We start from the raw sequence: 21,568 nt of genomic DNA, 5'->3' as shown, positions 1-21,568 counted from the left end.
TGCACTGCATCTCTAGTAGTTAGCAAAGTATCTGGCATCTAATAGCACTTAAGTTTTTAAGAATATAAATGAATACAAATGCATAAGAGTTAAACTGGAGACTAAGCCTTGGTTATGGAGAGTACATTATACATTCAATTTGGCAAATATGAATTGTACACCTACTATGCGACAGCCACTGTGCGAAATCCTACTTGATGGTGCTAGATCCTTCCTATCGTATGAACAAGGAAAGAAATCCCTGCCTACATGGAGCGTCCTCTCAGTGTTAATAAGGAAGACAATAAACAAACGGATCATTAAAAATTGATAAGTAATGGAGAAGAAATAAACAAAGTGAAGTAACAGAGAATAATTTAGTGATGTGGGAGTAGGGGTTGGGGGGGAGTGGGCAATGAGAGCTATTAATCTGATTGCACTTTCACTCACACTATCCCGACCCCTGAAAGTAAAACTCAAACTTAAAAAAATTAATGAAAGTAGTATTAGTTAAACATAAAGTCATATGAAGAAAGCACACACAGTATTTCATGTAACATTTACATAATCATCATGCAGGCACAATAATACCACATGTGGATAGTTGTGGTTAAAACATCTTGGGTATTTTATTTCTCAAGTTAAGTTTCCATGGGCATATTCTGTTTAAAGTTCATCTCCTTAAAAGCTATGTACAATAGAGTATGTAAGTTGTTTTAATGGTAGTTCAGTTCTTTCTGTTCTGTAGATGGTAAGATTCAAGTTTTTTGGCCCGTGAAAAAGGTGCATTTCACTTTAGCAGAGAAAATGAAAATGTCCATTCCCTCCTCAGAAAAAGGATAATATTTTCTAATTTTGCAAACACTTTATGGAGGTATCATTTGATTCTGTATTTTTACAGCTGCTTACCATTTATTATTGGAGAGCCCCTTCTCACAGTATGTTTCTCTTTCATTTCAAATCAAGGGGTGTTAATATTATTTTGGAATTATTTGAATTTGAGAGAGTGATAAAGGGCGTCTCTTCAGGGGTTCTTACTAAACAAATCTCTGACTTTTTACTCCTTTAAGGAAAAATAAAGGAGTTTTGAGGAAAAAAGAAAGAAAGAGGCTTTAGATTATGAGTTTCTTGTTTTGGGAATCAGAACTATTTGGTGTGGTAACTTTAAGACCCTGCATCTGGTCTGGCATTTGGCAGGTGCTCAGGGAAATGGTTGCTGAGTTAAACTGGTTTGAGAAGAGTCAGAGGATTGCCCTCCTCCTTATACAGATGGGGAAACCAAGGCTCAAAGATGTGTTTGCATTGTGTTTTGCACTTTACTAAGGGCTTTCACCCAACTTAGCTCACTTACAAAGTGGATTCTCACCAGCATTATATATAAAGTAGGAAATGTCAAAAAAAAAAAAAAAGAGGAGAGTAATGATGTGTTCCACAGATAGTGAATTAGTCACTGCCAGGCTCCCCTTTATATAGTGAGACATTCTCTGTTGCTAAGGGACAACTAAAACCTAATGATGAAAAAAAAATTCAGGTCTTTAGTGATAAAAAGAGGATTACTCTTCTAAGGGCAAAAATGACCAGAAAACTTATTGGCAGTCTTTGCCCTAAAAAAAGTCCTATAATACACAGAACACAAACTCACACACTATGTAAATTGGTCCTATTTTAATGGAGAAGAATTTCTGAATATCTACCAGAATTAAAACGAACAAAATTTTGATAGAGTAATTAGTTTTCATGAATGTATTCTCATTATATAGACCTACCGGCACAAGAGTGCGCGTATATATGAAGAAGAGGAGTTAATGAATGTAAGAATATTCACTGTGACATTGTTTTTAACAGAAGACAACTTACTGTTCATCAACAGACTGATTGATGGCTGCTGAAACTATGAGTTATCTGGGTAGTGATATTTACTCAGACATCTGAAATACAACCATCTATGTACTGACATGAAAAAGTGACCACAATAAATTATGTCAAAAGCAAGCTGCTTAATAGTACCGATTAACTTTGAGTAAACATACTCATCAAGGTATTTATGAGGACTATGTCTGAAAAGTGAGATGAACTTTTTTTTTTTTACTGTATACAATCCATACTACTTGATTTTTCAATGGAAATAGATTATTTTTAAAATCCAAAAGTTAAAGGGAAGCTGTTCCAACTCTGTCCACCTGAAAAACTTTTCGCTTTTTAACCAAGAACAAGAAAACCCAGGAAATGGTTATTTTGTCCTACTTTGCTATATTACCTCACATAGTGCTTGGCATAGTGTTGGTACTCAGTAAGTACTCCTGAGAATAAAGGAGTAAGGGTGACGAACCCTAATCACTCTTTCATGAAGTGAGGTGGAAGGACATAACAACATTGAGATTTTTCTAATCCTAAAATCTGAGCCAGTGGGGTCAACAGAGAAGTTTATCACATCAATAGGGTTGATTTATATTAAAGAAAGACTGGCTATATAAATGTTAACTCACCAAAAAAAAATTATCTGGGGGTTCTATTTGCTTTGGATAAGGACTTTTAATGAGTCCTCACCATGTTTCGTTGAGTGTCTCTTGGGGCTTTGAGAGGTCATAGAAGCATAAAGAGGAAGAAATCTTAGTGCCAATTCAGACCCTGAACCTCCTCAATACCATTCTCATAATAAGGAGTTCAGATTGAACACTTCCCAGGACAGTGCTTTCACTTCCTCCAGGGGAGTTCTTTCCTGATGAGCTCTAAATTCCAGAAAGTTCCTTATTGCACTGAGCTGGAATCTGCCCCTTTGAAAACCTGACCCACAGACCCTAGCTGTGCCCCTAGTATCACACACAATGGATCTAAGCAGCTCTGCAGAGTAGATTAAGAGAACAGGCTATGGCCAGACCTGCCTTGAACCCTACCTTCACATGTAGGTGTTCTGTGACCCTTAGGCAAAGATTAGCAACTCTCTCTAATCCTAAATTTCTTCTTTACAAAGTGGGAATGATTATAGTTTCTACCTCATGGGATTGTTTTAAGAAGATAATAAAGTAATCTCTGCAAACTGCCCATCACAATGTATGGCACAAAATCCTCAACAAAGAATATCATTATAATTTTCATCGGCTTTTTCCACGATGTATTCCATGAGGAAGCAAGGAAGAAAGTAGCACAAAAGAGCAAAGTTAACATATGAGGTGTCAGTAAAATGCATGCCTGAGGACCTTGATTTCAAGTGATTCTAATATCTCCTCTGTGTTTTCTTCACTTAGAAACAAATTAGAAAAACACTCCCAGTAGAGGGAGGGAAATTTCATACTGTCAATTTAGCAACAACAAAAAGTATGTACTTCCACAATTACAGACACTAACTTATAAAAGTAAACTTCAGGTGTTTGAGAATCTCACTCACCTCTGGGGGACACAAGGAAAGAGCTCCCTCAGGGACTTCTCTCAATACTTGTCTCCCTGAAGCTTGCTAATATTCACATAGCTGTCAGGAGAAGCTTGAATCTTCTTCAGCCATTCTGAAACTTTTCTTGGGGCTAATGACTGCCTATCAGCCTGGATTTGACTTTATGTTATCATTCAAGATGTAAATTATAAATCCTATATATATTCAGGAGTGAATGGGTGAGCACAACACAGACCTGTATTTACAATATACATCTATATTACGTGCCATATGAAACTTAGTAGACTAGGAGACTTTAGGATCTAGGTCCCATCTTGACCTGGCAACTAACATACTCTGTGACCTCTTAGGATCTCAGTTTACTCATCTATTAAGATGGTTATAGGTTTGCACAGCTGGGCTAGGTGCTGCTTTTTTTTTTTTTAAGGCGCTGCTTTAATTGGGCTTCAGGCTTCTCTTGTTTCAATCAGAGCAGCAATAGTAAAACAAAACAAAACAAAACAAAAACTAGTCCATATATTGGGATTCTAAGAATTCATTTAACAAATGAGTCTTTTTTTTCCCCCCAAAGATGTTTGAAAATCACTGAGTCATGTAATCCTGAAGATTGGGGTTCCTTTCTCCTACTTGTTTTTCAGAGGTGGAGAGGGAGTGAGGAGGATGAAGGGAGTGACAAACAGTAACTTCTCGGTCCTATCAGAGATGGTTGGGGAGCAGGGTATTCTGATTAATTAATGATTCTTACTTTCTTCCTAAGCCTATTACCTAATTATATCATAATATTGAATATGAATAAATACCTTTTTATCATTCAGTTGGTATCTAACTAATGCCTAGGACTTTTAAAATGACTTCTCTATTCTACCCCAACCCCCAGCCCCAGGTTTAAATCATTAAGCTGAGAGAAAATCTTTAGCCCTCTAAGTCAACAGCTCATTTCTTCCAGGAACTGTCTAGTGGCATCCTTAGAGCAAAATAGCAGAAGATGAAAAGTGTAAGCAGTTTAGAGGGTGATATCAGCAATCATGAGACCAGTCTTGAACTCACAGCAGGAGAGTTCACGGATGTCTTGATAGCAGAGGAGATTCCAGATGCTCCTCTTTTCATCAGCTCCCCATAAATGTTCCCTCTGGCAAGGGCAGCCTAAGCAGGGCAGCCCCCTATTGTGGGCCACTCCCTTTACTTTATAAAAACATGAGCTGCTCAAAGAAGCCTGTTGAAAAGGCATCATAGAACCATGCCCTGGTGACTTGGTGAATGTTTGGGGTGAGGGCACAGGGATTAGAGGAGAATAGTGGGGTTGTGTGTGTGTGGGGGCCCTGACTGAAGAGGTGTCTCCTGAATCTCCAAGGCCACTGGAGTGCACAGCTGTGGAGCTCAGCTGTATCAACAAAGCCACGGTGGCCTTCATGTTGGGCTGCGATCTCCCTCTGTAGGGACAGCGGGGTGCAATGGAAAGGGGGCTGGATGTGGAATCAGAAGACAGGTGTGAATCTCAGCTTCAGAATAAGGTGCTTCATTTCTTTGAACCACTATTTCCCTAACTGAAAACAAGAATAAAAATACCCACTGGTTCTGCCTCACAGGCATGTTGCATGGTTTAAATAAAACAGGGTCTGAAAAGCATTTTGTAAATTAGAGAGCCCCATGAACATATAAACTATATTCTGTAGCCTATGAGATAGTTATCCAAATGTGATCTTTAAGAAACCCTGAAAGGCTTGCTCAAATCACTTTCCTAAGATACTAATATAAAAAGTTAGTGGCTTATCAAATAAATGAAGTGCTTCACTGTGTTCACATAATTTTCCAGTAAGTCTTAATTATAAAAACCACTGTATGTGATACTCTATAAAGAACTATATATAAAATTACAAATCTAATTATATATGAAAAAATATACATATTATAAAATCTAATTATATATGATTCAAAAAACACAACTAGATTATTCTTAAACAACTACTATAGTGGCAATTGATCTTATAAGTGTATACACTTACATCAAAAAGTTTTACCGAAAAAAAAAAAGTTTTACCATACTGTATGTTCTCACTCATATGTGGAATTTAAGAAACAAACCAAACAAGCAAGAGGAAAAGAGACAAAAAAATCAGACTCTTGAGTACAGAGAACAAGATGGTGGTTGCCAGAGGGGAGGTGGGTGGGGGGGATGAACAAAATAGATAAAGGGGATTAAGAGTACCTTCATCATGATGAACACTGAGTATTGTTATAGAACTGTTGAATCACTATATTGCATGCCTGAAACTAATGTAACACCGCATTATACTTCAATTATACTTCAATAAAAGTAAAAAATACTCATCACAAGAAAAAAAAAAGTGTTATAAAAATAGCCTAAATCCAGAGTCTCTATTTCAGAACCTCAATAAGTAGTGTGTTTTGTTCCTATTTGTTGGGAGTCATCCACGTGGAATAAGACATTAGAAGACCATGGAGCTCAGTTTCCTACAGAAGACCATCAACTCTTCTGATCGGTAAGTTCTCTGGAACAATCCTCTTCATTCTCCTCTGAGCAGGACAGGTTCAGTGCACTCCTCACGGGATGGATCCAGGATGTCGTCTGTGTTACGTGACTTGAGAAGAACAAGGAATGCAATTATAATCTAAAAGACTGTCTGTCCTTCTACCCATCCATGCTAGTCCTGATCCCGGGGACACTGCTTCCTCCCTACTATAGCCCCTTGTGACAGGAAGTAATTGGAACTCGATCCAACAGTTTTAAAAAGTCTTGGAAAGTTTTAAGATTCAACAAAGCCCATTTCTTTTTTTTTTTAAATTAGTTTTTACTTTTTTTTTTTAAGATTTTATTTATTTATGAGCGACAGAGAGAGAGAGAGAGAGAGAGAGAGACAGACACAGGCAGAGGGAGAAGCATGGAGAAGCTCCATGCTGGGAGCCAGACGTGGGACTAGATCCTGGGTCTCCAGGATCACACCCTGGACTGCAGGCGGCGCTAAACCGCTGCGCCACCGGGGCTGCCCAACAAAGCCCATTTCTTTCTTTCTTTGATAAAAAGGAATGTAAGAGTATGTATTATCTTTGACTCCTTGATTTTCCTTACCTGACATTCAGTTCTCAAGTCCTGGGACTATCCTGCTGAAAAATCTGTGGGTTTTTTTACTTTGTCTCCTCTTCCAGCACTATAGCCTGGGCCACTGAAATAGCTTGTCTCTCTGCCTGTTCTGGTTTTTTGCTAATTTAATCTCTGTTTCAGCCAAGAGATCTTTCTAAATGACAAATCATACACTGTTGCTCACCTGCTAAAAGTTCAGTGTCAACCCATGCCTTCTGGATCAAACACATACTCCATAGTATGAAATACCTTTTTTTTTTAACCTGCCTCAACAATACTTTCTTCTCTGCTATAGTCTTCTTCCCTCCTATCTTGCTTATCTACTTAACTCATACTAATTCTAAAGAACCAAATCTCCCTCAAAATTCTTCCAATCTGTGCTCCTGATCTTCTGTCTTATGATAGTCTATATATGTGCCTGTTTATTTTCAGGACTTTTGAGTAAGAAGCTCCTTAAGGGCAGGAACTGTGTTTCTTTGTCTGAATTTATGGTGCCTAACAGATGTGCTCAGAATGAATGACTAGGCATTTCAGGGAAGAACAAAAGCAAAGGTAAGGAAGGATGTCCAACAGGTCCAGGACATGTTCAAGAAGTGGTGAAACATCACAAAGTGTGCCTGTACCTGGTAGATGATGTTTCTCAGACCTAGTGTCCAACGCTCAGCGTTTGCCTAATGAATCTCCTAAATCCACCACTATCTGCCCAGCTACTGACTGTTGGACAGGCAGCTCCCAGAATTAGGATGCTTTATTTCTTCTTCCTCAATATCCTTTCTTCCACTGGCTTACTTCACTGCCCTCATCCATCTAGATCCATCTACCCCACCCCCCTCCTATTCAAACTCAACCTTGGAAGTAGTATCATGTCTTAGATCGAGGGCTGGCACTTAACGAGGATCAGATAAAATGGGGGGAGGGGTACCTAAAAGTTTCTCCTACATTACAGAATAACATTTCTAAAGTGTGTATTTAATGTGCTTTTAGTAACATTTAGGTAAAGAAGATAATTCTATGGTCAAATAGGTTTGAGATACAACATTAGGTTAAACAGAGCTAAATGGGTTTCTTTACTGCAGGATTTCCTGAAACCTTAACTATATGAACATGTTTAGGACTCTCCAGCAGTATGCAGTATTATTCAAACTAACATGTCCCTGCTAGCACCCATGGGACTAGTATCCCACAGAGCACGATCTGGGAATGATCACAAAAATGCACTTACTTTATTGGCTGTTGATGACAATAACTGGACAATGTTGGACTTAGTACAAATGGGCAGTTTCACTGTCAGTGGTAGTTTGATTTGTTTCTGACCCTATATCCCCAATTCCATGCATATCCCCCAATACAAATTGTTCAACTCCTCAGTTTAAATACTAAAATTCATCTTTCCTTGGAAGATCACTGATAGTTTCATGATGGTGTAAATGAATATAAGTTGTTTTATAAGAATCAAAGTGGAGGTGGCAAGGCCCAAACATTTTTGTAATTTCAAAAGCTCAGAGTGTGGTTAAGTGGTACAAAAAATCATTATTCTCTTGATGGTAATCCACATTACTATTATCTCTTTAAAATGGTTTATGGTTTAACTGGATTTCTTATTACGGAGGCTAAACTTACTAAAGCTTTGGATTCTGCACAGGTTAACTTCATTTCAAGGTCTTGGGGTGGGGTCGGGTGGGAGGTATGGAAAGCTGGAAGTCTGCCTAAATTGAAAGTGGTTTTAAAGAAATACTAATGAGTGTAACATAAGAGGGCCAGGATGCCGCTGCAAGGTGAAATGAGGACACATCATTCTGTATAAAGCACCTGTTTAAAACTAAAAGGAAAAACTTGATGAGACAGTTTTGCTAATTTTAAAATCTTGGTGTATTTACTTTGATGTTTACCAGCACATTTGTAATATTTTAGTCCAAAGAAGAGACTTTAAATTATTATAAATCTTCCCTCCCCAACAATGTCCTCTAATTAGGGAGTGTAGGAAGGAAGGCAAATAGGAACAACCACCTCAGGGACAAATTCAGGTGCCTGCTTTCCTATTAGACTTTTTGAAAAATGATATGCTAAAGCCATTATTACTGCCTATATATGGACATTCCATTAAATCTGTAATGTAAATGAAACAAAAGCAAAATCTCTAGGAAAAAATGTAGTTATTGACTCTGAACAATGACTAATAGGAAGTTCCACTAGAAAGTCATCCTTGCCAGGAAACTTCACTAAGCGCTTTCTTATCATAAAATCTACATCTGATCTTCTTCCAAATATAAAAGTAACACCACAAAATATTGATTAAACTATGTTCACAGCATACTTCTTGGTATATGTTTAAAAAACACATACCCGAACATCAAACATGCACTTACAACAGCTACTTCCTAGAAAAAATAAAACAACCAACAAAAGGTTAAGGTTTCTGTGCTTTATGTACATATTTTACACCCCGGTCTTTTGTAAAAACAAAAACCAAAGCTTTTAAAACTCAGGTAATGCATGTGAAGTGCCTGGCAAGGGTAGATATTCAATAAATGATCATGGCTAGTTTTTGTTTTTGTTTGTTTGTTTTTGTTCTGATAATTAGAACTTTGTGATTATTGCAAGAAAAACTTGGAATTCTTCCTATGATGCTGGAGCAGGGCCAGTTGTGTGTATAGCATTCCATTTTATGTCCTGGTGACCATTGTGCCTAAAGAGCTTTGACATAATCGGTATGATGAGATAATCCCAGATTTACTGGCTTGGAGAACATTCTAGCATTAGAGATATTTCCTCTTTGATTTGTGTGCTTGGTAGCTCAACTGAGAAGAGAGAGAATAAATCAGCCCTGTTGACTCTGTTTAATTAATAAAAACCCCATGGTTCATAAAGTGAGATGCTCCTACTTAGTATGAAAAATTTAGAGGTCTGGAGAATAAATGAAGCTGACTATGGAATGTAAAAACGTTCCATTTGAACATACACTACCTCTGGCAAATGTTCCGGCAGAGTGTGCATCTGACCTGATTTGGGGAGCAATCAACAGCAGTTCAGATATATTTGAAAATATAAAAAGCATCCTACTACTTGCCTCTGAGTGATTGCCAGATCTGTTGTTGGAAAACAGTAATAGTTGATCTAGGAAGATGATAGCGTTGTGTTTTTTTTCTTTTATAATATTAGTAAATTGAAAGACATATTTTAGGGCTTATAAAAAAAAAGCCCTAAGAGAACATGCTTTATTTTATTGGCAAAGAAATGTAAGTGAATTATTTAAATCCCATTATAATTACCCTCCTTATGTTTCTTACCTCCTAGCATGCAAAATGCTTTCTTTCAAAATAAAAAATTTAGGACAGCCTTTAAGAGAAAAGTGGTTTAAAGACAAAAAGTACACTAGCTTTGAAGAAATTCATTCTTAATAACCATCTGTGATGATGAAAGAGGTTCTTTTGTTAAACTTCATTGTAAATGGCACTATTTATATATCATTGTGAATTTAGCAAGATTGCATATATAATTAGGTCATCTTTAAGATAAGGTTGCAAGATAATGAACCTAAGTAATTAACTTGCAATGTCCTTTTTTTTTGTTTTTTTTTGGAGGGTGGGGGATAATCCTATGCATATAATGTTCCTATGAACAAGAAAATAAAGATAAGTAATATATGTTACTTCAATCTGTTTCTGGCATCAGTATCTTGGAATTACTAGAAAATTTTACAACTGGCCATAAACTGCACATAGAAATAACAATAAAAGATTTATACTTAAAAAGTAGTCCCAATTAAAAACAAATTAGAAGGTAAGAACAGAAAGTGAACCATGTTAATAAAGTTATTAAAAAGTCACCAAATCTTGGTGAGGCAGTATGTAATCTTGCTAGACGCTGGTTATGAGAATGACTAGGATAGTAATGTGAAGAGTTGGAATGGACTGTTTAAGAGAAAATTGCAAACTGTCCCACTGAGATATAAAGAATTCCCTCTTACATAATTTTGTAAATACACCCCTAAACTCAAAATGGGGACTTCTCAGTAATTAATTTTGTAAATATCACAAAACATTTCCAGTATTTTGTAATTAAACATTTGGAAATACAGTGGGACTCTGACCAATATTAGCAGGATCCCACCCAAATCTTTATGGTCTTCAAGACAAATTTCTTTTTGCTACATATTTATGGCAATTTATATAAAAAATACTTATCTTTTGAAAATTTAAAAAATCTAACTAAAAAAGCTTCACATCTCAGGTATCACATTATCATTATTATTTTAAGAATCTAAAGCTATAATAATACATAAATTATGCAAAATATTGGAAAAATTGCTGTCACTAGACTTGTAAAAGATGAACACTGAAAATTCCTGAGAAGAATATGAAAAATATAAATTACAGTCTTTAAATCATATACACAGGTTTATATTGCTGTCAATTACTGTACAGAGCCAAAACATCCCAGGTCCAAAGCTGATACAAAGAAACTGTCCTATAGTCACAGATTACAGTTTTGGGCAACTGTTAAAAATTGATCAATTTTTTTCATTGTGATAGGATTAAAGAATATAGAAGGCCTCAAAGAACATGTCCTACTGTTACTTATACACTAAACTATTAAATACTAATAAACACAGAATTTTCAAGTTTGTTTATTTGTACATTCTCATGTACCCTCTGGCAGTGCTCACCAAACTTTATGTTCTCCCTTCCATATCACATGATTGTTACCAGGAAGTAGCTGCTCAAGCAGAAACTACCTGTCCAGGCTATCCTTATTTGAGCATGTGACTAGTTCCTGCCACTTAGAGAACTGATGCTTATCTCTTGTGGGCCAGTGGTTTTTAGGAAACTGGAGTACCTTCTCTATTCTTAACTCTTAACTCTTCATCCACTAACTGAAGGCAGAGGATTCTGAGGACCTAGGGGATTGCAGAGCCATGAGCTAGGAGGAGCTGGTACCAAAGTCACCAGCTAAAGAAAAGAAAAGCCACTCATCAGCCAGGAAACTCTGCATTGACTAGCATATGAGTATTAAGCCACTGAAAGGTGGCATTTTACTATAGAAGTTAGTATCATTCTAATTCGTCAAGCGAGAAGAGAGTATTTAAAAATGAAGCCATGACTATTACTTCCCCAGTAAATACATGTACAACTTCTCCAAACTAAAGAGGCTGGCTTTCTAAAATAAATATATATTTATATATATATATATATATATTATATATAGGCAATAAATATATATTTTTATGCTATTTAAATAGGTCAATAATCAAAAGACTATCAGAATATAGATTAATGAAAACTAAATTTAATTGGAAACAACTTTACAAGACCATGGCCAGTTTCCACCTTAAAGTCTCACTTACGAATACAAGTGCATGAAATATAGAAGCTACTTTAATTTGTAATGTTCAGATGTTTCACTTTATTTATCTAATAAAATAAGTTTAATAAACATCTGATTAAGTATATTTTTCTTAATTACCACATTTGAAGCCTTAAAAAACTTAAAATTATTTGAAACAAAATTACAACTAATTTTACTTATTCAAATATTAATATATTAAAAAAAGATTTTATTTATTTATTCATGAGAGACACAGAATGAGAGAGGCAGAGAGATAGGCAGAAGGAGAAGCAGGCTCCTTGCAGGGAGCTCGATGCAGCATTGGATCCCAGGACCCCGGGGTCATGCCTTGAGTTAAAGGCAGACGCTCAACCGCTGAGCCACCCAGGCTCCCCCTAATATTATTTTTCTAACTACACTAAAAATATAAAAATATGAGTGTATATATTTTATCATAAAATAATTGAACATTCTAAAATCACAAAACTGGATGGGATATCGAAAGAGTCCCTCTGCCACCATCTCTATAGCCTTAATGTGTTCTAGCAAAGTATTATTGACTCTGTAATACATAAGTGCAAAAGCCACTGGAGAATGAGTACTATAAAGCAGAAACTTTCAATTATGGTAAAACATTATGGGATAAACATCAAAAATGCAATCAACCTTTATAGTTCTCTCATCAACTACAATACTGACTATTTCTAATAGTACCATATTGGACTTGTGAATCAATGGACTTAACTGTCTTTTAGAACCTTAGTTTATCTTGAAGAAGAGAAAAAATTATACTTATCATCCTCATCTTATATATGGGGAAACTAATACTAAAAGAAGTAAAATAACTTACGTCAGGTCATAAAACTGTGTTAGAGTCAGGATCTGGACCCAAATCTGACTTTTGGGAATTTAGCCATTCTGTTAAACTCCTCTCTGAGGCTCTGTTTTCTGGGTGGGTTTCAACAACAATATATATGGCAGTTCTGGGACGGGTTAAATGATCACCCTAAAAGGGCCCTTCAGTTTTCTAAGATGAGATAATTAAAGATGTGTTGACTGATCACAGGTTACACAGTCTAAGGCATTTTTTAAAGCACTTGCCACAAAACTCATATTTTTATTATGTACAAATAAAAAGTACTAGCATAAGCCTGCTTTCCCAGAGGTCTTATACTTTTCACATTGTGAAAATTAATTCTTAATATGTCTGTCTTTTTGCCCACCAGGTTGTTAACTTCCAGAGGGCAGAGAAGCATTCTATGTATCTTTACAATCTCAGTGTGAGGCTCACAGAAAATGAAGGTCAATATATATATGATGCATAGATCCATCAGACTTTTTTAATGATATTTTTATTATATCATGAGTAAAAATGCTCAAAAGTGATAGGCTAGCTTATTTATAATTGAGGATCAGATAAAACAATCCTGAGATGTGATAATACAGTAGCCTCACTTGATTCAGAAATACACATATAAAAACTCAACTTTATCAGGAAAAAGTTCAATTGATTTAAATAGCATAAAAATTGCTAAATAACGGGGACTACTAACTCTCCTCCCCAATATTCTAACATCCAAGTAACTTGAAAAGGTCTATTCATATATTTGGCAATAACTGAACCACTATGATAATTCAAACAATTCTGACTAGAGTTATTTGCTAAGTAGCCAGTTATATGTAAACTTACTCAAATCCCAGGATTTAAGTTATAATTGTTTACATCGAACAAATACTATTGTTAGCTAAACAATTTTGTGTTAACTGGTAGTATACAATGCTACCAAAGAAAAAGAAATATGATAGTTAAGTGGTGGCTAAGAGCTCACCCTATCCCCTCAATTCTCTAACCATTAACGGAGTGATTCTATTACACGGAATTTTCAGCCTCTGAAATAACTCAGGATGTAGCCAAAGCCATCTAACACCCAACAAAAGGATGGAGATTTTTCATAAAGGGGCCTGGTTAATGCTGATGCTAAGTAACAAAGTTCAGGTAAGAACTAAGAAGACTCCTCCAGCTCCCGCAATGTCCTAGATCATTCGTTTGATATGGATGTTTAGGAATGTGGCAGCTGGAGAAGACTTTACATCAGATAAGCATTTTGTACTTTACAATGTTTTTTGACACTGATTTCCCAACTTGCTTTTCATACAAGCTCATAAGCCTGACTTGTCTCTACAAGTTTTACAATTGAAGAAACTGTAGCTAAGAGTGTTCAAGTCCCCTTACTTCACTATTCTTTCACACAGACTATGCAGATCTGGTTGGAAATCCCAGATTGATCATGTACTAACTGGGTTACTGTGCATTTCTGGGAAAGTTACTTAACCTCCCAGTCTCAGGGCCTAATCTAGAAAACACATACCACTTGCCTCAAGGGTGTCAAGAGATGATAACATGTATAAATGCTCTAGTTCCACGCCTGACACATTGTAGGTCCAAGTCATAACTGTTACCCTCTCTCATCCACCTCTGACTTCCTGTATTAGCTTTCTGTTGGTGCGGTAACAAGTTGCCACATAAAACTTAGTGGCTTTAAACAACACAAATTTACTGGCTTACAGTTCTGTAGCTCAGATGTCCGACATGGCTCTTGCTGGGCTAAAATCAAGGTGTTGGCAAGGCTACATTCCTTTCTGGAGGCTCTAGGGGAGATTCCATTTCTTTGCTTTTCCAGCTCAAAGGCCACCCACATTCTGTGGTTTGTGGCCCCCCATCTTCAAAGCCAGCAACATAGCCTCCTTGTCCCTGCTTCCACGATCACATCTCTTTCTCTGACCCTCTTCTTCTGCCTCCCTCTTCCACTGTTAAGGACTCATGTGATTAGACTGGACCCACCTGGATAATCCAGGATAATCTCCCTATTTTAAGACCAGCTGATTAGTAGCCTTAATTCCACTTGCAACCTTTATGACCCTTTACCATGTAACCTAATGAATTCAAAGGCTGTGGAGATTATCATGAGGATATCTTTGGGTGGGAGGGGCTCATTATTCTCCTTGCCATACTCCCATTCCCCTTAGCTGCTTCATCCACTAAAGATTAGGGCACAAGAGAAAAGGCACTGCTTTGGATTAATTCTTGCAAATGTGCCTAAAACTTGGTAAATGTATATAAAATGTGTAGGAAAATAATATATTGCACTGTAATGGAGATTACTGGATAAAGAAAAAAGCGCTGGAGAATTATAGGAAGTAATTTAAGAAGCAATTGTTGTGAACTAAATTGTGTCTCTACGTCCTCCAATTCATATATTGAAGCCCTAACACATAATACGGGCTATATTGGGAGATAGGGACTTTAGGGAGGTAAAGTTAAATGAGGTCATGGAGGTGAGGCCCTGGGTCCAATGGGACTGGTGTCCTCATAAGAAGAGGAAGAGACACCAGAATTCAATCTCTCTGTGCACATATGGACAAGATGCCATGTGAGGACACAGTGAGAAGTAGCAGTCTATATCCCAGGAAGAAAGGCCTCACCAGAAACCAATCCCGATGGCATCCTGACCTTGGACTTCTGGCCTCTGGAACTGTGAAAAAATAAATTTCTGCTGTTTAAGCTACTCAGTCTTGGCAGCCCTAGCAGACTAATATAGCAACCACATTAGGAAGGGAATGTGTTTGACAAAAAAGTTGGTATTTGTTAATTAATTTAAATAAAGGGTCATGGAGGAAGAGAGAATTCCACATCTGGCTAAATAAAAGTATAACTCCAGAAAGGTGATGAATATCCAAAGTACTTCTTGCAATCCCAGAGGATTTACTTATAGTATCCCAATAAAATGCTAAAAAAAACATACTTTATGCCTCAGCCATACCTGTCATTGGTTAAATGGGGGAAAAAAGGGTTTGATGCTGGCTGTCTAGATCTGGATGTTTTATTCATTTCAGTGGGCTTTGCCATTCTGAATAACCTAAGCCAGCTGGCTGGCCTTTCGTTTAAATGACAGTTGCTCATACAGCACTTCGTATTGCTACACCCTTTCATAGATATTTATAGAAAATCCAGAGCTAGCTGTCTCAGGCTCCTGAGCAATGCAACCTCTCAGCTCCTGTCACAGGGCTTCTTACTGGCCAGAGAGTGGCATAAAGTGCAGATTTTGACCAGTGGTTTCTGTTTGCAGCTGTCATTTAAAGCCCCTTCACTGTCCAATAGCAGTACTAGAAAATAAAGGAAGGGAAGGAGAACTAATATCTGTTCAATGCTCACCATGTGCCAGCTTTTGGCCAGGGGTTTTACCCGCCTCCCCTGCCTTAATTTATTCAATTCTCAAAACAAGCCTAGGAGATATAAACTACTATCTTTGGATCTCTTGAATCTTGAATCTACTATTTCTTGAATGAGAAAAGGAGGTACAGACAATGGAAAACAATATGAATTATACCAAGGTCACAATCACAAGTGGTGCATAAACACTAGAATCCAGGGCATTACAGTCCAAACTTTTTTTTTCTTATTAATTTTGCTTCCCCAAATTGGCAATGACAGTATTCATGCATTTGATAAATATTTATTTAGTTCCTACATACACCAGGCACTGTACTAGTTACTGGATATTCTAAACCAGCTGTCACATAGATGGTTACTTCCAAACTAGTGGCTTCAATACATTTTATTCACAGCTAAGAAGTATTTGGGGACAAAATATTTCAAGTCATCTTTTGATTTCTTCATTATGGTCTCATTAAGAATGAAATGCTCAGGATTCTCATGAGTGGAGAAGATAGTGAGGAGCTTATATGCACTCTCCTTATCTATGCATAAGTTAGGTGCATAGAAATTGCCCTGATACCTCATTGAGTAAGCCTTAGACTTATAGTAGTCTATGAATGGGTATTTCTCAACTCACCCAAAATGAATCAAAGTAGCCAAATTAATGAGGTCTTCAGAAGGAGGGATCCTGACGGTGTCCACTAAAAAGGAGCTAACCTAGTCTGCCAAGGATTTAGGAAAAGTCAAAAGTAGTAGCTTATTATTTCCAATCCAAAAACCATCTGTTCCTCTCCATCCTCCCCTCCAATCTCCCTGATTTCCAATTATATTAGAATTACCCAGCATAGGATCTACTTATAAAGTTAGAGGGTAAGAAAGCTTAACCCCCAATTTTTCTTTTTTGTGTTTTCTACTTATTTTATAAATGAGAGGACACAAGGTAACTTAAGCCTTTAATATAGTACGCCGAGAATGGCAAAGTCTTATTCATATATAGATCACGATCCACATTCTTTCCTATCCTAAACCTAATAGGATATCCTACCTCAAGTTAATCAAGACAATCATTTAAGGTCATTAATTTCTCTGACTGGAGACAAACGAATAAAGCCGTGTCTACCAGAAATCAGTTATCTTTTAGAGTCATTAAGGAAAAGCTTTTGAATACTATCTTATACGAACTTTTTTGGGTGGCTTGTCATTGTTTATTTCATTATTTCAACCTACTCTTTGTATTATCACTGCTCATCCTGGCAGAGTTTCTGCATTAGCAAAATGCTCTAGAAGACTAAAGATTGGAAAGATGTGGCACGTGTCCCCTATATTTCTTCCACTCTGCACCCACAGCAGACATCTAATTGATCAGACATCATTGAAGTTGAACATGGCCTCAGAATACTTCATAAAACAATGCCTGAGACAGTGAGTTGAAATCTATTTGCCTTCCCTGCTCTAAACTAAAACTTTTGTTTTATTCAGAAATTACAGACTTCCTAGGTTCCACTTATAGGCATTTATCATGTTGTAAGTATACTTATTCCTATGTTATGGACAAAGATTTTATAACATGAGGAGAGATCTCACATTAAAGATGTATCAAAAAAAAAAAAGGTGTATTAACACAAATGAACACATGGAGAATTGTTAAGTTTAACTTTTAAAAACAAATGATTACAACTACTGGAAAAATCACTACTATACATAGTATAATTTCAGCAAGTATCTAATACTGATATATCTGTATTACTTATCCAGATGTATAGGTTATATACACACATATACATTTAACATACACATACAAACACACACACACACACACACACACACATATATATGTATATATATAAAATGCATGTTTTACATATATTGTGAAATAGCATTGTGGTAGGCATTCTCTAAGAGAGGTCCTAATGATCCTCACCTTCTGGCATTCACACTCTTCTACACTGTACCAGGGTTGGTCTGTGTGACATATGGCAGGAGTGATGGTGTATCACTCACTTTTGAGATTGGTTATAAAGACATTGTAGCTTTTGTCTTCGCATTTTTCTTGCTTTCTTTCTGTTGTCTCTTGTTTTGGGAGAGGTCAGTTGTCTTGTTGTGTGCAGCCCTACGGAGAAAGGTCTATGTTTTGGTAAGGAACTGAAGCCTCCTGCCAACAGCCATATGTGTGAGCTTGGAACAAATATACCAGCCCCACTAAGGCACTCTTCAATCCCTAGCCTTGGCTAATAGCTCGATCATAACTTCATGAGAAAGCCAGAGAGAAAGATCCAGAATGATCCAGTAAAACCACATCTGGATTCTTGACTCTCTGAAACTGGGTGAGAAAATGTTCACTGCTTTAAGCTGCAAATTTTGGGAGAAATTTATCATGTGGCAATAGAATTAATATGATTATGATCAACAATCACAGTGAATCTGAATTTTTCAACAGAAAAAGAACACAATGAAAGCAACATAGCAGTATTGTCTATTTGTAATAAATTCAGTTTTATTATCACACATAATTCTCATTAATAATTTTGTTTAAATTTTATAACATGTTTTAAAGTGGAATCATATCAAAGGATTACTACAATCTATCATAGTATACAACTTTCAAAGGGAAGACATTGGGTGGGAAAATGGTTAAGTTAACCAGATAATTTCATCATAGCACCATCAAGATAACTGACATTTTGTCGCTAAATTTAAGAATGCTGCAACTCTCTAAGGAGAAAATAGGGAAGTTTTCCCTTGAAAACTGTATGTGTATGCGTGTATGTTTATGTGTATATATATACACACACACGCATATGCATACACATACAAGTGAAGCAAGCCCTGCTATATGCATATTACACACACATATTGTGACACACACACACACACACACACAGATAAATGTTTGTTAGTTCTTTTCATGAAACGCTGGCTCTAGCAATGCCAACATTTTGATTAAATTTATTTATACCAGGTAAAATGCTTTCTTCTCTTGCATCAGAACTTAAGTAGGTGACTACAAAGTATTAATAGCTGTGCAATGGACATGTGCAGGAATATTCAATGGGGACTATATTCGTCTGGGCATTCTTGGGACAGCACTGACAGTTGTTCCTTTGCCTGAGGCTTGGCTTCCAACAGATGGAACAATTCAATTTCCAGGAAGACAGTGACAGGTGTCAATTTCAGGGAAGAGATTATATGTATACAGACCATCATCACCTCCAGTATTCTGGAAGGGCAATTTCAAACTGTTCTGTTTAACTAAAGATGAGAGAGGCAATGACCTGAGTTCATTACTTGCTATTTCCTGCCTCCAAAGTACGTGTACCTGGTAAATGAACATCTCTACCTCAAAAACAAAGGCTATCCAGGCTCAAAATTTCAGCTGGGGTAAGTGGGAGGATAAAGATGAAAAAATAAGACAAAAAAAGCTACATAATTCTAAGAAGGACATACAATGGATGCTTGCTCATGCAGCCATTTTGGATGTGGCAACATCACTTGTCTGAACTGAACACAGTAGCTAAGAGCCAGGAAGTAACCCTCAGAATGTTAAGAGTGAGGGGAGAGAGTAAGAAGAGCTAAACTTGGCTAGAAGTGTATATTTTGGGTTAGGTGCTATGATAGCCTTTTCACATACATAAGCTCATTCATTCTGGACAAGAACCCTACGAAAGGCTAATATTCTTTACATTCTATAAATATGGAGAATTAACATTCAGAGAGCTTAAGTAAAGATACATAAGGTCATTCAGCTATTCTGTGGAGACACCAGCATTTGGACCCAAGTTTCTCCAAACCCAAAGCTCAAGCTCTTCTCTCCCCTCCATCAGATGGCTTTCCTATAATCAGTTCCACCTGCACCAGAACTCCTGTACTTGCCTCATACAAACCCCTGTAGGCCCACACCTAACAACAAGCAATTCAAATTAGTTTGATTATCTGGCATTCTGTCTTCCTCAGATGAGAAACGTGTAAAAGATAAAAAAGGAGAATAGGGGATAAGGGTATGGCCAGGCACACTGAGACCAGCAAGAGATGACAGCTGGGTCCCACTCTAGTTTATATAGCTTAACATCCCCCTGCAGAACTCACTATATTATGCATAAGATTGACATTCATAAAGATTTTATTCAGTGGACTCATTATAAGAAGGCAGGGAAGTAGTAAAAGTTTGATTAAGAATAGTTAAGTTAAAATAAATATTGGTACTTGAATGGGGTTAACTTCTAGCAGAAAAACCCAACTCAGGCAAGCAGCCCATTCCTCCATGAGGCTGAGTAAAGGAAACACTGGTATCGCGTTAGGTTTTCTTATCTTTACTAGTTGGCCTTTCTAATCACTAGGAGAAAGCTGATTATTTTTAGAATTAAATTTCTATTCTGCTATTTAAAAATGGATAAAGTATAGGGATGCCTGGGTGGCTCAGTGGTTGAGCGTCTGCCTTCAGCCCAGGGCGTGTTCCTGGAGTCCCAGGATTGAGTCCCCCATCGGGCTCCCTGCATGGAGTCTGCTTCACTCTCTGCCTATGTCTCTCTCTCTCTCTCTCTCTGTGTCTCTCATGAATAAATACAATTTTTTAAAATGGATAAAATATAGAGCTCTCCCAAAGTCAAGATTTGTTTAAAATATCTTTTTTGTCACATGGAAACACACTACATTAAAATGAGGAGGTGGAGGTGGTAAAACATGGATGGGTATGTGTGTGTGTGTGTGTGTGTGTGTGTGTGTGTGTGTGTGCGCGCGCTGGGGGGTGGCTTTACATACCTTACCTCTGCAAATTTTACTATTGTATGGCCTTGATCAAATTAGCCTCTTTTCCACATAGTTTCTCCAACTGTAATGGTGACACAATTGTCCTTTAGGGAACAAATCTATTTTATCACCTCTTTTCTGCTTTCTTTATAAGTCAAGATTAAGGTCAAGGAAGAGAACTGATGGGCTTCCAAAAGACAGGTTTAAGGAATATATTTAGGTTAAGGTTTAAGGGATATATTTTCTATGCTGGAGTAGACTACATAAATGCAGCATCTTTTTCTGTTCCTTCCACAGGACCGTGAGTTAGACCTCAGGGCAAATGGATTATTTATTCTTTCTCTCCTCTCCTCTCCTTGGATGCTCTTCTTCCTTGTAGTAGGAGCCCAGCTGCAGACGATTGTTCTGGTCTACAAGGCACAGTGGCTTCAGCCAACTGGGTACCAGGCAATGGGAAACAGCCTTTGGCTGGCCATCTCTGGCTCCTTTCCTCATCTTTGGTGGTCAGTGACAGTGTCCTTAGTATCATTTCCTCACATGGCCCTAGTGAGGCGATGACACTCAGCTTTGGGTTAGGATATACCGGCAGCCAGCTGAGGCTAAGGAGTTCCCACAGGGTTCAGACTCATTTATTGACATTTTTCAAAGGCCTCTGAACCAGAATACCAGTTAACAATTGAATGCTAGTTTGCCTTCCTTTGATCAGAAACTTCTTTTGGGGACTTTCTAGGAGACAGGCATGGCTGAGGGCAGAATACAACTCACCACCATCATAATACCATCCTAAGAAGAGCCAGGCAGTGTCCACATTCCACAC

General features: G+C 37.3%; 1 protein-coding gene across 5 annotated transcripts in view; it reads right to left on the bottom strand.

The window, feature by feature from the left end:
- Positions 1-3,778: 3,778 nt before the first annotated feature.
- The window catches only part of STXBP4 (syntaxin binding protein 4), a 159,838-nt gene continuing 142,048 nt past the window's right edge, over positions 3,779-21,568 (bottom strand). For 4 of the 5 annotated variants that reach the window (XM_025995966.2, XM_025995964.2, XM_072747503.1 and 1 more), the window contains one exon: positions 5,464-5,967. In XM_025995966.2, coding sequence (XP_025851751.1) covers positions 5,853-5,967 — 115 coding nt within the window. In that variant the 3' untranslated portion in view covers positions 5,464-5,852. Of the gene's footprint in view, positions 5,968-21,568 lie in introns of all 5 variants that reach the window. The other variant, XM_025995962.2, reaches the window with a different exon arrangement.

The sequence above is a fragment of the Vulpes vulpes genome, chromosome 2 (assembly GCF_048418805.1).
Source record: "Vulpes vulpes isolate BD-2025 chromosome 2, VulVul3, whole genome shotgun sequence".
In the NCBI taxonomy this organism is placed as follows: domain Eukaryota; kingdom Metazoa; phylum Chordata; class Mammalia; order Carnivora; family Canidae; genus Vulpes; species Vulpes vulpes.
This window is presented reverse-complemented; position numbering and strand designations above follow the sequence as displayed.